Genomic DNA, 13,146 nt, shown 5'->3' on the forward strand with positions numbered 1-13,146 from the left:
CTCACTATCCACTGGTATTTGTTGCCAAGCCTAACAACCTAAATTAGATGCCTGTGACCACATGTGGTGCCATGTGCCTTCCACCACATGTGGTGGAAGCATAAAATTAATAATACAGAAAATAAATCAATTTTTAAAAAATAAGTGATCAGGGAAGGTACCCCAACCCCATATCAACCCCTAGTGTGTGCACACACACAGCTTATAAACACTGCACATGCCACCCATATACACAAAGTAGTAATGTAGCAGATGAGGAACTGGAAAGATGGCACAGCCATTAAGAGCATCTGCTGTTCTTGTAGAGGACTCTAAATTTGGTGTCCAGAACCCACACTGGGCAGCTTACAACTGCCTATTGCTCAAGTTCTAGGAATCCAACACCTCTAGCCACTGAGAGCACTCTCGCGCGCGCGCGCGCACACACACACACACACACACACTCTGCATGGCACACTGGAGCTCTGGCTTGAGTTCTGCATATTCTGAGCAGGAGCCACTGAAGGGACTGTCTGAGGAGAGCCTCTGGCATTCATTGTCTCTGAATCTCAGAACTCAGGAACTTTGGAGAGGGGTGAGTTAGAAATGGAACTTCTAGGAACAAGAAGCTAAGCATCATGGTGCCTAAGCTGTCCCCAGCCCCTTGGACATGTGAGCACTAAGATACTCCCTGGTGTGCTGTTCTCTGCAGATGTCCTCGCTGTCCTGCTGACCGATGTGCTTTTGCTGCTGCAAGAAAAAGATCAGAAATATGTCTTTGCTTCTGTGGTACGTGTCTAAGTCTTCAAGGGTCCTGCTTGCTAGGACAATACCGTGGTGGGCCCAACAAAGGCAGGTGTCTATGACAAAACCCAAAGAAGGAACACGGATAGGAAGATACACTGAGAGACACCATGTCTCATCAGGGTCCTTCCAGAAGGTTCTTGCTCCCTGGTATGACACTGATTCTCACTGAAAGGTCTCAGCTGGGACACGAGGGTAAATTGTCATTGGGTAAGAAGTTTATTAAAAGAATTAGTAATGCCATAAGCACACAGACTGAATGGCAGGATGGAGGAAGCTCTAAACAGAGTTCAGGCTCATTCAGGCTCAAGAGGCAAAATAGGGGCCGTTTTTATAGGTATAAAAGGAAAGGGGAGGGTTCACATAAGCTGTCTCTGATTTCTGCGTGGCAGACCAGAGGAGCAGGGTTCCAAGAGTGTTCCGCTTGGGGGATGCGAGGAGGAAGAATACATCTAGCTCAGGCATGTGAGTTTGTTTGAGGAAGTGAGAGAGAACAAATGGCTTGTCATTCTTCTGGAATGGTCCCTGCGGAGACTTTACTGACTCCAAGACAGATGTCTGTCTCCTCCCATGGCGGCAGAGATGCCAGAATCTGCTTTGAGGATGGAGATAGTAGGCGGGGCTGCAGGTAGGCAGAACTTGAGCAATGTCTGGTCTGGAGTGCCCAAGGAGCCCCTTACAGAGCCACAGACATATTCTCTGTCTGTGGGAGAGGAAGTGGGGAGGGCATGGGGCTGTCCTCTTAACCGTGAGCCTGGGGAGAAAGAGAAAGGCTGCTGCCTGATTATCCCAGAATGGAAAACATCCTCAGTCTTCCCAGGCTCGCCACTGTTCTGTTTCCCCTGCTGCCCAGCATCCCTGGGAACTCACAGACTCCAAGGTCGGCTCAAAAGAGCCTTAGCCTGGTGCACAGATGTTAGACACCCTAGTGAGGCAAATGGTGAAAGGCCTCTGCTCTGGAGCTCTGTAGAGAAGGGGCTGGGGGTGAAGGGGACAGGGGGAAGAGGGGCGGGCGGGAGGAGAAGGGGCTGGGGGTGAAGGGGACAGGGAGAAGAGGGGCGGGCGGGAGGAGAAGGGGATGGGGGTGAAGGGGACAGGGAGAAGAGGGGCGGGCGGGAGGAGAAGGGGATGGGGGTGAAGGGGACAGGGGGAAGAGGGGCGGGCGGGAGGAGAAGGGATTGGGCAGGGGAGCTGAAGAGAAGGAGCTAAACTGAGCTTATGTGGCACACTTACAAGAACCATTTGGGATTTGCACCATTTACATTGACAAAGAAGTAAAGACACCAAGACCTAGAGGTTCTGTGTCTGAGCAGGCAACTGTTTAGTCCCTGAGTAAGCCTGGTCAGTGGTCATGCCCTCCATGGATGTGTGTCAGAGAAAGGAGGGAGATGGGTGAAGGGAGTGAGGAAAGGTGGGCCAAAGGAAAGAGCTGGGTGGGTGCCCCAGCCCCTCTTAGGTTGTCAGCAGAAGCGATAGAAAGAGGTGATATATAAATAAAGACAATCCTCTACCAAAGCAGGTTACCCTTTAATCAAAGTGAAGGATAGCAGTCTCTGCAGGAGTGGAGGTTGTGCCAAGATGGGGGACTTAGTGTTTTATAGGGCAGAAAAGGGATCCCTTGCAGCAGAAGACCCCATCTGCTGATCTGTCCCCTCAGGCTCAGAGTGTAAGCACTGCCAGGGTTGGTATGTTGATCTTAAAGCACTTGAGAATTCTCCCGTCCCTTGTCACCCCGTCCCACCTCTCCACAGACTGGGTCAGATTATCCCATCACAAATGCCGTTTAGCCCAGCACACCTCTATGCCACCATAGTCTCACAGAAAGCAGAGGTGCCCACGGTGAGAGCTGTGCCCCCCCCCCCATACTGTCAGGAGACCTCGGGGCAGTAATAGACTTGAACCAGTTGAGCCCTAAGCTTCTGGGAAACACACAAACACCACCATCTTCCCAGACCCTCTTGTCTTCCTGCCTCCTTTTATGATCACCAGATGGACCACTCTGTATCCCACATACTGTGTCACAGGCCTGTCTTAGTCCCCAGAAATGCAACCACGGACACCCGACATTAATATGTTCCAGGAGTTCTTCTTTGAAAAAGCATACACACAAAAAGAAAATTCATCCAAGCTGGGCATGATGGCACACACTTGTCATCTCACGGTTTATAAATTCAGGGCCTTATATGGCCCAGGTTGACACTGGAACTATTATTTAGTTGAGACTGGCCTTGGACTTCTGAGCTTCCTACCTCCAAACCTCAAGTGTTGGGGTGGCAGGCCTGTGACACCACAGCTGGCCTAACGTTACAGTCCTATAAGGATACCAGTTATGATGGATTAAGGCCAGTATAAAAACAAACCTTTAATGTGATTATATACTTAAAGGTCCTGTCTCTACACACCATCATGCTCTGAGATACTTTGGCTTAGGACCTCAATATATGAATTATAAGAGAGTCTGGCATCCAGGCAGTGGTGGCACATGCCTTTAATCCCAGCACTTGGGAGGCAAAGGGAAGTAAATCTCTGAATTTGAGGCCAGCCTGGTTTACAGAGTGAGTTCCAGGACAGCCAGGGCTGCACAGGAAGAAACACTGTCTTACAAAACTGAGGTGGGGAGGGGGAGTGTTTGTGTGTGTGTCTGGGTGTGTGTCTGGGGCAGTTTGACTCATAGCACTACTTAGAGTGTGCCTTTGGAGGCCAGCAAATGGTTCAGTGGGTGAAGGTGCTTGCTGACAAGCTTGCTAACCTGACTGAGTTCAGTACCCAGAACCCACATGGTGGAAGGCGAGGACCAACTCCCACAAGTTGTTCTCTGGGAAAACATAGTCTCCACAAGTGCATTGTGCATACATGTGCACATACACACAAAACGTTAAAAAATATTAATAATAAAAGAGAGACCAGGTATGGTGGCACACACCTCTAATCCCAGCACTTGGTAGGCAGAAGTAGGTAGATATCTGTGAGTTTGAGGCCTTCCTGGTCTACAAAGTGAGTCCAGGACAGCCAGGGCTTGGTTACACAGAGAAACCTTGTCTTAAAAAATAAATAAAAAATAAAAATAAAGCAAAGGAGAGAGCTGCCCTTTTCTGGGTGGGTGGTGAACTCCCAGCACTTAGGAAGCTGAAGCAGGATCGCTATAAATTTGAGGCCAGCAGGGTTTCACAGTGAGTTTAAGGCCAAAAGAACCCATTAAAAAGAATACTAGGATATCAGTTGAAAAGTCTCCAGTTAGTAAACCATTGCTGCTTTGTGCTTGAAGACCAGAATTCATTCCCCAGAATCCATACAAAAAAGTAGGGTGTGGTGACATGCACTTGTAACGACATCCTATTGCCACCTGCCTAGCAGAGTACCAAGCACACTTGTGACATCATCTAGGAAACCAAAGTAGATGGCACCTGAGGAACGGCAGCTAAGATCACTCTCTGCCTTCCACACGAATGTGTATGCACACTGGGAGTCAGGGCACAGCTCACCTTGCAGTCCCCCTCTATACCGGCCTTCTCTCCAGACTCCAGCGTTTGGATATAGCAAGACTAGAGTTAAGTTTCCATCACCTTCCTCCATGCAGGACTCAAAGCCACCCGTCATCTCTCTGCAAAAGCTCATCGTGAGAGAGGTAGCCAACGAGGAGAAGGCCATGTTCCTGATCAGCGCCTCCATGCAGGGGCCAGAGATGTATGAGATGTACACCAGCTCCAAAGAGGACAGGAACATCTGGATGGCCCACATCCGCCGGGCCGTGGAGAGGTGAGACAAGCTCAGGGTCTCCCTCCTGCCTGGCTCATGCTCTTGGGTTTGAGAAACCACTCACTTGTGGCCTTGATCTCCCAGACAGACCACTTGGTTCATTGTTTGGTATGGTGGGTGGGTGGGTGGGTGGATGAGTGGGTGGGTGGGTGGGTGGATGGATGGGTGGGTGGGTGGGTGGGTGGATGAGTGGGTGGGTGGGTGGATGGATGGATGGGTGGGTGGGTGGGTGGGTGGATGAGTGGGTGGGTGGATGGATGGATGATTTTGAGAAACAGTCTCATGCAGCTCAGGCTTTGCTCCAACTCACTTTGTAGCCAGTGATGATCCTGATTCCTGCCCCCACCTCCCGGGTACAGGGCTGAAAGGAATGCACCACCACACCCAGTGTATGCAGTGCTGGGGATGGAACCTAAGCTTCACGAGTGCTTAGTGAGCACCCTAGCACTTGTCATAACTGAACTGACAGAGTCTAGTCCTTCTCCTTCTAGTAATAGCAACCTGTCACCATGCTCACACGGCCTGGATATCTCTGTATCCAGTGAATGAGAGGCCAGGCACTTCTAACTTGGACCTTTATTGCGGGCCACTCAGCTAAACAGCTTGAGGCCAGCCTTGTTAGAGCATGTTATAATGCCCTATCTTTGTTTTCTGGGCTCCTGCTTTACACTCCCGCCATGCTTAGCTCTGAGTGGCCCATGGCCTCCAGTGCCTGACAGTCATCTGGAAATAGCCACCTCCATGCCACATGAGAGGCTGGAGCGAGAGTTCAGTGGCTAACGGTGCTTACTGCTTTTGCACAGGACCCAGGTTAAGTTCCAGGTACCCACATAGGGTGGCACACAACTGCCTGTCATTCTAATTCAGGGGATCTCATACCTTTTTCTGGTACCCACAGGTACCTGCACGTACATATGCACATACATATAAATTAAATACAATAATAAATAGTTACTAAGAAAGGTATACAAGAAGCTGAGCTTGGTGGTGCATGCCTATACTCCTCATATCAGCAACCTGAGGCAGAGGGATCACAAGTCATCCCTTTGAGAACTGTCATGTGTTGTTGGTGCCCTTGTCTTCCCTTCTCTTCCTCCAGTCGAAGTCCCCCACAAAAGCACAGGCCTGGGGCTATGACTGATTATTGATAGAGTGTTTACCCAATGTGCACAAAGCCCTCACTGCAAACCCCAGCACCATATAGCTCAGTTTGATGGTGCGTGCCTATATTACAGCACCTGAGTAGTAGAGGCAGGAGGACCAGACATTCAACATCATCCTTGACCACAGTAGATCAATGCTACCCTGGGATGACACATGGTGCCTGTTGTCTTTAAAAAGCAAAACCAAACAAACAAAAAACCAGGCGGTGGTGGCACACACCATTCTTTAATCTTCACGGTCAGAGAGGTAGAATCAGGAAGATCTTGAGTTGAAGGCTAGCCTGATCTACAGAAGGAGTTCTAGTCAAGGCTACACAGAAATCCTTACTTGAAAAACAAAACAAACAAAACAAAGCAAAAAAATCAGCAGTACAGGGTGGGGATGTCGGTCAGTGGAGGAGCCCTTTTATAGCTAATCCTGGCCCTGCCCCAGGAATCTTTTTCATAGTTACATGCCTTTATCAGAGCAGTGAGCTATGGCATGCATGTGGAGGTTGGAGGATAACTTTGGGCAGTCAGTTATTCTCTTCTATCATATAGATCCTGAGGGTAGAACTCAGGCACCAAGGCCAGAAGAGGATATTGGATGTCCTCTGTCATTCTCTGCCTTTACTGCTGAGACAGTCCCTTCTAGATCTAGGGCTCCATTATCCCCCAAGCTATCTTGACAGCACAAGAGGGTCAGGAAGAGATTGCTCTGCAGTACTGGTGTCGGGACAGCTAAGCCACGAGACACTGATGGCAGCCGTCTGTCCCCTCCTCTCCCTGCAGCTGTCCTGACGAGGAGGAGGACGTTTTCAGTGAGGCTGAGGAGAAAAAGATAGCTGAAGCCCGCACCATGAAACTCCAGGAATTTCAAGGTAAGAGGGGTCAGCACCTTGGGCAGGTTCCTCTTGCAACCCGTGGGCCCACATCAAGCTTGTGTCACTTCACTGAGGTTTAATGCTCTTAGCATAAGGTTCGCCCGTTTTGAAGAGTTCAGTTCAGGGGCTCAGTAGGGTTGACTAGCTTCCCCTGGGTTCCAGCATCAGTACCACACATACACAAGGACATGCATGGGTCAGGAGTTCAGGGGCATCTTCAGTTATGTGGTGAGCAAAGCTTGCCAGAGCTAAAGGCCAAACAAACAAATAAGCAGAAGAGTAAAAATTAAACAGCACAATAAAAAATAAGTACATGGAGCTGGGTGTGAGGCAGAGGCAGGCAGATCTCTCGAGTTTGAAGCCAGCCTGGTCTACAGAGTAAGTTCCAGGATAGCCAGGGCTACACAGAGAAACTGTCTCGGAAAGAAAAAAAAAGTATTATGTATGTGGGCAGTGGACATACAACCAATGTTCTTAACCACTGAGCCATTTCACCAGCTCCAGGAGGCTGAGCTGGGAAGATTAGTGGGAATTCGAAGGCAGCCTGTATTAAAGATAGCTTGCCACCAAGCCTAACAATCCATAGCCTGGCTGTAATTGGGTGACCAAGGAATGGGGAAGCTCCACCCTATGGGGGGGTGGGGGGATAAAATCCTATCGCAACAAAACAAACAGGGACTGGAGAAATGGCTTAGCAGTTAAGAGTGCTTGCTGCATCACCATGTAGGCCAGGGTTCAGACCCAACACCTACATAACGAGCCAGATATCCTATGCACACACGTAGCGACAGGTCTGAAAAGTGAAGGCAGGATTTGCTGGCTTTCAGCATAGCTGAGAAAGCAAAGCCCCAGTTTGGGAAGAGACCCTACCGCACGTGAATACGCAGAATGATGGAGAAGCACACCTGACACCCTCTTGTGGTCTTCAAGCGTTTGCACAGATGTGCACACCCAAACATATTCATGCACGCTCATATGCACAAATAAATAATTTGGGAGGCTTTTTGAAACAGGGTCTCTCTATGTAGTCCTGGCTGTATTTCGTGGACCAGAGATGCCTCTGTCCCCCAAGTGCTGCAATTAAAAGCGTGTGCCACCTTGCTCAGCAAGTAAATGTTTAAAAAAAAAAAAACAACAGCAACAACAACCCAGACTGGCAAGGTGGATCAATGTGTAAATCCTTGCTGCCAAGCCTGATGACCCAGGTTTAATCCTCTGGTCCCACCCTCACAGCCTGACTCCAAGGCCAGGTCCCTAAGGCTGACCACCACCTCTGGGTTCTCCTGTAGAGCGACTGAGCCTGAAAGACCAGCTGATTGCCCAGAGCCTTCTGGAGAAACAGCAGATCTACCTGGAGATGGCTCAGCTGAGTGGGCTGGAAGAGTCAGCCCAGAACCGAGGCCTCTTCCGAGGAGGAGGAGACCCCTCTGAGACCCTGCGGGGGGAGCAGATTCTCAGATCGGCCATGAGTGAGAGTAAGTTAGCCTCCCCACTGAGCTATGCTATGATATTCCAGGGCGGGTTACCTGGGGGACCAAAGCCAGGCTCAGTTCTCTATTGCTCACCCAGGACCACCGTCATTTTGCTTTTTTTTATAATCCAGGGAATGGAATCCAGCATGTGCAATGGCTCTACAGCTGAGCTCTACCCAAATCCTTTAAGCACTTACTCAACAAATGCTCCCTGGGTGACCTTATGTTCTGGGGTAGGGGGAGGAGGGGATAAAGCTTGAGCCTAAGAGATGGCCAGCAGGTAAGGGTACTAGCACCCACATACGACAGCCTGAGCTCAGTCCTAGAGATCCACATGGTACCAGGAGAGAACCAACAGTACAAATACAGGTTGTCCTCTGACCTCCACACGCGTGCTGTGTCACATGTGTACACTGGAACACAAACCAATTAATCAGTGTAAGCTAGATTGTTGTTAGGAAAACATAGGTCCCTAATAATATCCTCAGGAAAATACATATGCTCTTTTGAGGGACTTCTGGAGTACAGAATGTACCCTAACCTTGGGCCAGAACATTACCTCTAGCTCTGGCAGGCTTGCAGGCTAAACGCCCGTGGTGTAAACCATGGGGTATATATCACCTGCCGTCTTCACACAATTCTAGCTTGACCATACAGAGACACCTCTGCCAACCTCAAAGCTAGACCTGGTAAGGGCAGCCTTTATTGCAACAGGACCACCTAGCAGTACCAGTGCAGCCACCAGGGCTCCATGATGTCGAGCAGGGTAGGAAACCAGTGCTTAATGGCTCTCTTCCATCAGCAAGTCAGATCACTCAACCCTTTGCCAGCACAGATTAGCAAAAGACCCAGTGGGTGTCTTGCTCTCTCCAGCAACACCTGCAATGCCCTTTCACCTCTGCCTCCTGGGCTATTGTTCTTTGCCTCCAATAACACTGACAAATGTGGCACTTGGACTGGGACTATTTTCCCTGCTTCTTCACCTGGCTAGAGACTTTGAAATACTAGCAGGCCATTGAACGGTATTAGACCACTCTTACCCTCATGGATAGCCCTCTTATGTGGCTCTTCATTTAACATGTGTCTCTTACTAGACCTAGGTAAGGACTGGTACATCACATCCCTAGGCCCAGACAGGGAACTGATGACAGACCCAAGTAACATTAACACCAGTCCAACTTGGTGAATCAGTAAGTTTGTTTGGGTCATCTACAGGAAGGAGCAGGGATGAAGGTTTGCTTACAGCTTAAAAGCAGCTGTATCACTGAAAGCTACCCCAGCCTAACAAAAGCTAGGACCTTGAAACTTTCTTCAAGACTTGCAGGTGAATTTGGCTGGACAGGTTGAAGAGCTCTTCTCCCCAGCAGTCCTTTCTGTAGGTAACCTTTAGTAAGTTTCAGGAACTTCGTGAGATTTGTACATTGTTGAGTTCCTGAGTCTTAACAAGCTTCCCTTCAGAACTTCCTGAATCTTAAGGAGCCTATCTCCAATGGCTGCCTGATTGCCTTGGCCTCTCCCTTAGATGCTGAGGATGATGGGGGCTCTGTTGTTAGAGTGCTTGACTAGCACTGGCTTCTACCTTCACCACTGCCTAAGCTGAGGTAGTGGTGTATACCCTTCATCTTAGCACTCACTGCCACACTTGCTCCTTGCTCATGTCTGGACTTCCCCACTACCCGTAGTATAACCTCATCACCTGCTGACTCATGTCCCCCACCTCTCCCTCACAGTTGAGGGCATCCAGAGCCTGATCTGCCAGCGGCACCTGGGCAGCACCAGTAGCCAAGTGGAGGAGGGAAGTGTCTCTGCAGGCCTGCCTCGGCGGGCTGAGACCTTCGGGGGCTATGACAGTGTGGGAAGCCCTAGCAAGGGTAAGTGTGTCACTTTCCTCCGAGGCTGTGCCTTGGGAAGCCCATGCGCAGCAGATCCAGTGTTATGTACGGTGTAATTTCTTGAAATTTTAGTTTTGAGCCTTAGCCTTTAATGGCCAAGTTATCTCTCCAGACTTGGGAGTGTAATTTCTGACTGAGAACATTCCTCGGATTTCTGGGTATTGTGGGCTCTGTACTACAAACAAACAAATAAAAAATAAAATAAAGCAGGCCTCCAGGAATACACTAGCCTGCATTTATTACATGGGCTGGTCTCAGAAAAGGGGGATCCCAAGCCTTGTGGGATTCATAGCATCCTCTTGTTTTCTGCTTGGGGTCTCCAGGTGGCAGCTTTAAAAGGAAGGTATCCAACAGTGACCTCAGGCCCCAAGACTGGCAGGGACCTGCTAGCAGCCCAGACTCCAGGCCCTGTGACAACAGCGCCCCCAGTGGCTGCTGTGAGGAATCGCCACAGGCTGTAAGTGGCTTCTGATCATTTTGATTTGCATGGGTAAAGACAGTCCACGTTGACATAACGCGACAGCCTTCAAAATTACTCCTGCAAACTCCTGGGAATGGCAGGTAGTAGCTTGGGAAGGAGGCAGAGGGGAGGATGGACACAACATAGTTGCCTCAACTTCATCAGGTCCAAAATGCCCCACATTGTTTCCACAAGCTATACAGAGTGTGTGGTGACATCTGCCAGGGCTCCTGACTGGCCCTTCCCTTTGACGCAGCGCATCCATTGCTGTTGAGGTTTCCAGAGGCTAAGGCTACCTGCCCTGGCTGTCTTGAACTTGAACTGGATGTGTATGTGTTTATTGCATGAACAATAAGCTTCATAAGCAACAAGCTTCACTTCCAAGCCCACCCTACTGTAGAGCGTCAGCCACCCACCCATCTCCCAGCCATCCCAAAACCTTCGTTTTCCAGACTCTCAGATAGGCATACATCAGATGGCCATAGTCACAGCCCAGCACTGAGTTCTGTCTCCTCCCGTAGTGTGCTGTGGTGGTTTAGATCCCATTTGATACTGTCATTCTTGTCTTAATAGGTGGAGATGCCTAGCACAGAGAGCCTGCCCACTGTCCTGGAATTAGAGGTACCGCCCCTGCTCCATCTCCCACAGGGACAGCATGCCCATATGCCCTATGTACCATCATCAAGTAGACCAATTTGGCTTTCTCTCTGCAGCTGGTCCACCGGGTCCAGACACTGTCGCAGTTGCTTCTTAGTCTCCAGGTACCTGCAGCATTAGGGAGGGACTGGCTGCTCCTGCCCTTCACTGATGGGCTGGGTCTAGCCAAGGGCATGACTCTCATCAGACCCACCCCGTCCCTGTCCCTGTCCCTGTCCCTGTCCCTGTCCCTGTCCCCAGGCGGTCATCGCTCAACAGGATAGCTATGTGGAGATGCAAAGAACGGCCATCCAGGAGCGCGAGAAGCAGTTCCGGCTGCAGTCAACACGTGGGAACCTGCTGCTGGAGCAAGAGCGGCAACGCAACTTTGAGAAGCAGCGTGAGGAGCGCGCCGGTGTGGAGAAGCTGCAAAGCCAACTTCGCCAGGAGCAGCAGCGATGGGAGCGGGAGCGGGCACGCCAGCAGCAGGAACTGGAGCTGGCCGGTGCGCGACTGCAGGAGCGAGAGGGCGAGGCACGCCAGATGCGCCAGCGGCTGGACCAGGAGCGCACCGAGCTAGAGCGACAGCGCCAGGCCTACCAGCATGACCTGGAGCGTCTGCGTGAGGCCCAGCGAGCAGTGGACCGTGAACGTGAGCGCCTGGAGCTGCTGCGCAGGTTCAAGAAACAGAACACTGTACCAGGGGCACTGCCCCCGGAGGTGCTGGCAGAGGTTAGTGGGCCTGTATGGCCAAACCCACTAAGCTGGAAATGTGGCTCAGTTTTGTGCTTGCCTAGTGTGCATGAAGCCCCTTGTTCCAACCCCAGCACTGTATTTAAAAAAAAAAAAAAACATCAAATGTGGTGGCATAGCCCTGTTATTCTAGCACTGAAGAGTTAGAGGTAGGACATTAGAACATCCTTGGTTACATAGCAACTACAAGACCATTTGGGCTATGTCAGACCCTAGGGCATTGGTGCCGGGCCTAACATCACATACTTTTTTACCTTTAATCCCAGCACTTAGAATACAGAGATGGATCTCTGTGAATTTTAGGCCAACCTGGTCTACACAGAGTTCCAGGACAGCCAGGGCTACATAGAGAGGCCCTGTCTCCAAAAACAAAAAAACAAAAAAAAAGTTTATGAGTAGTCAGATATAAGTTGTGTGGCCACATTTGAGAGAGAGAATATGAATATGGCTCAGTGTGACCATGGGTATACACATACTGATGTGCTCCAAGAACTGTCAATCACCAGAAGCAACTATAGATGGAAGCAGTGCTCTGCAGAGTGCAGAATAGACCTTCCTAGCTGCAGACTGGATGCAGAGCTGGGTGGGCAACACCCATTCATCTCTGAGCATTTAACAGCCATGTTTGATCCTCCCCGGGCCAAAGCCACCAGAAGGCTAGGAGGCCTGGTGTGGGTTAATAGCCACCAGCAGGCTTAGCAGCAGTAGGATGTGTCTTCCGTTACTTCCAGGCCCAACCTGCAAGCCACCCTCCCAGCTTCAATGGCGATGGGCTGGAGGGGCACTCGGCCCCAGCCAAAGCACCAGGAACCCAAGGGAGCGCGATGCTACATGGCACAGGACCTGACAACGTAGAGCGACCCGAGGTGGCCCGCTGGGACAGTGCCCCCCCTGAGAGCCGGCCAGCCAAGAGCGATGTGCCCATCCAGCTACTCAGTGCCACCAATCAGATTCAGAGGCAGACAGCCGTGCAACAGCAGATCCCCACCAAGCTGGCCGCCTCCACCAAGGGTGGCAAGGAGAAGGGCAGCAAGAGCAGGGGTTCCCAGCGTTGGGAGAGCTCAGGTGAGCTGCACCCCACCCCCACCACTCAGAGAAGCTGCACACCCCTCCCAGTGGACCTGTCCCAGCAGCATATCTGGAATGCAGACAGGGAGGCAGATAGGCAAGCACCAGTGTGCGCAAGAAGACAGAGAGGTTCACTTTTCCAGTTGCATTTCTGTTGTGATAAAATACCCTGACTCACAGTTCCAGGTTTGAGTCCATCGTGGTGAGGAGTCAGAGCAGTGAGAGCTTGAGGCAGCCTCTCATAGCCATTCAGGAGCAGAGAGAAATGAATGCATGTATGCTTAGTGTCCGGCCAGCTTT

At 50.6% G+C, this 13,146-nt stretch overlaps 1 protein-coding gene across 9 annotated transcripts in view; it reads left to right on the plus strand.

Moving 5' to 3' along the window:
- Arhgef18 (rho/rac guanine nucleotide exchange factor (GEF) 18) overlaps positions 1–13,146 on the plus strand; it is a 103,264-nt gene that overhangs the window by 87,191 nt on the left and 2,927 nt on the right. For 6 of the 9 annotated variants that reach the window (XM_030243210.1, XM_030243212.1, XM_030243211.1 and 3 more), the window contains 10 exons: positions 692–768; positions 4,361–4,539; positions 6,474–6,562; positions 7,855–8,040; positions 9,768–9,908; positions 10,253–10,386; positions 10,963–11,010; positions 11,079–11,150; positions 11,287–11,757; positions 12,510–12,843. In XM_030243210.1, the coding sequence (XP_030099070.1) occupies positions 692–768; positions 4,361–4,539; positions 6,474–6,562; positions 7,855–8,040; positions 9,768–9,908; positions 10,253–10,386; positions 10,963–11,010; positions 11,079–11,150; positions 11,287–11,757; positions 12,510–12,843 (1,731 nt within the window). The remainder of the gene's footprint in view (positions 1–691; positions 769–4,360; positions 4,540–6,473; positions 6,563–7,854; positions 8,041–9,767; positions 9,909–10,252; positions 10,387–10,962; positions 11,011–11,078; positions 11,151–11,286; positions 11,758–12,509; positions 12,844–13,146) is intronic. The other 3 variants (NM_001370668.1, XM_030243209.1, NM_133962.4) reach the window with 1 other exon arrangement.

This window comes from Mus musculus, chromosome 8 (assembly GCF_000001635.26).
Source record: "Mus musculus strain C57BL/6J chromosome 8, GRCm38.p6 C57BL/6J".
NCBI classification, from domain to species: domain Eukaryota; kingdom Metazoa; phylum Chordata; class Mammalia; order Rodentia; family Muridae; genus Mus; species Mus musculus.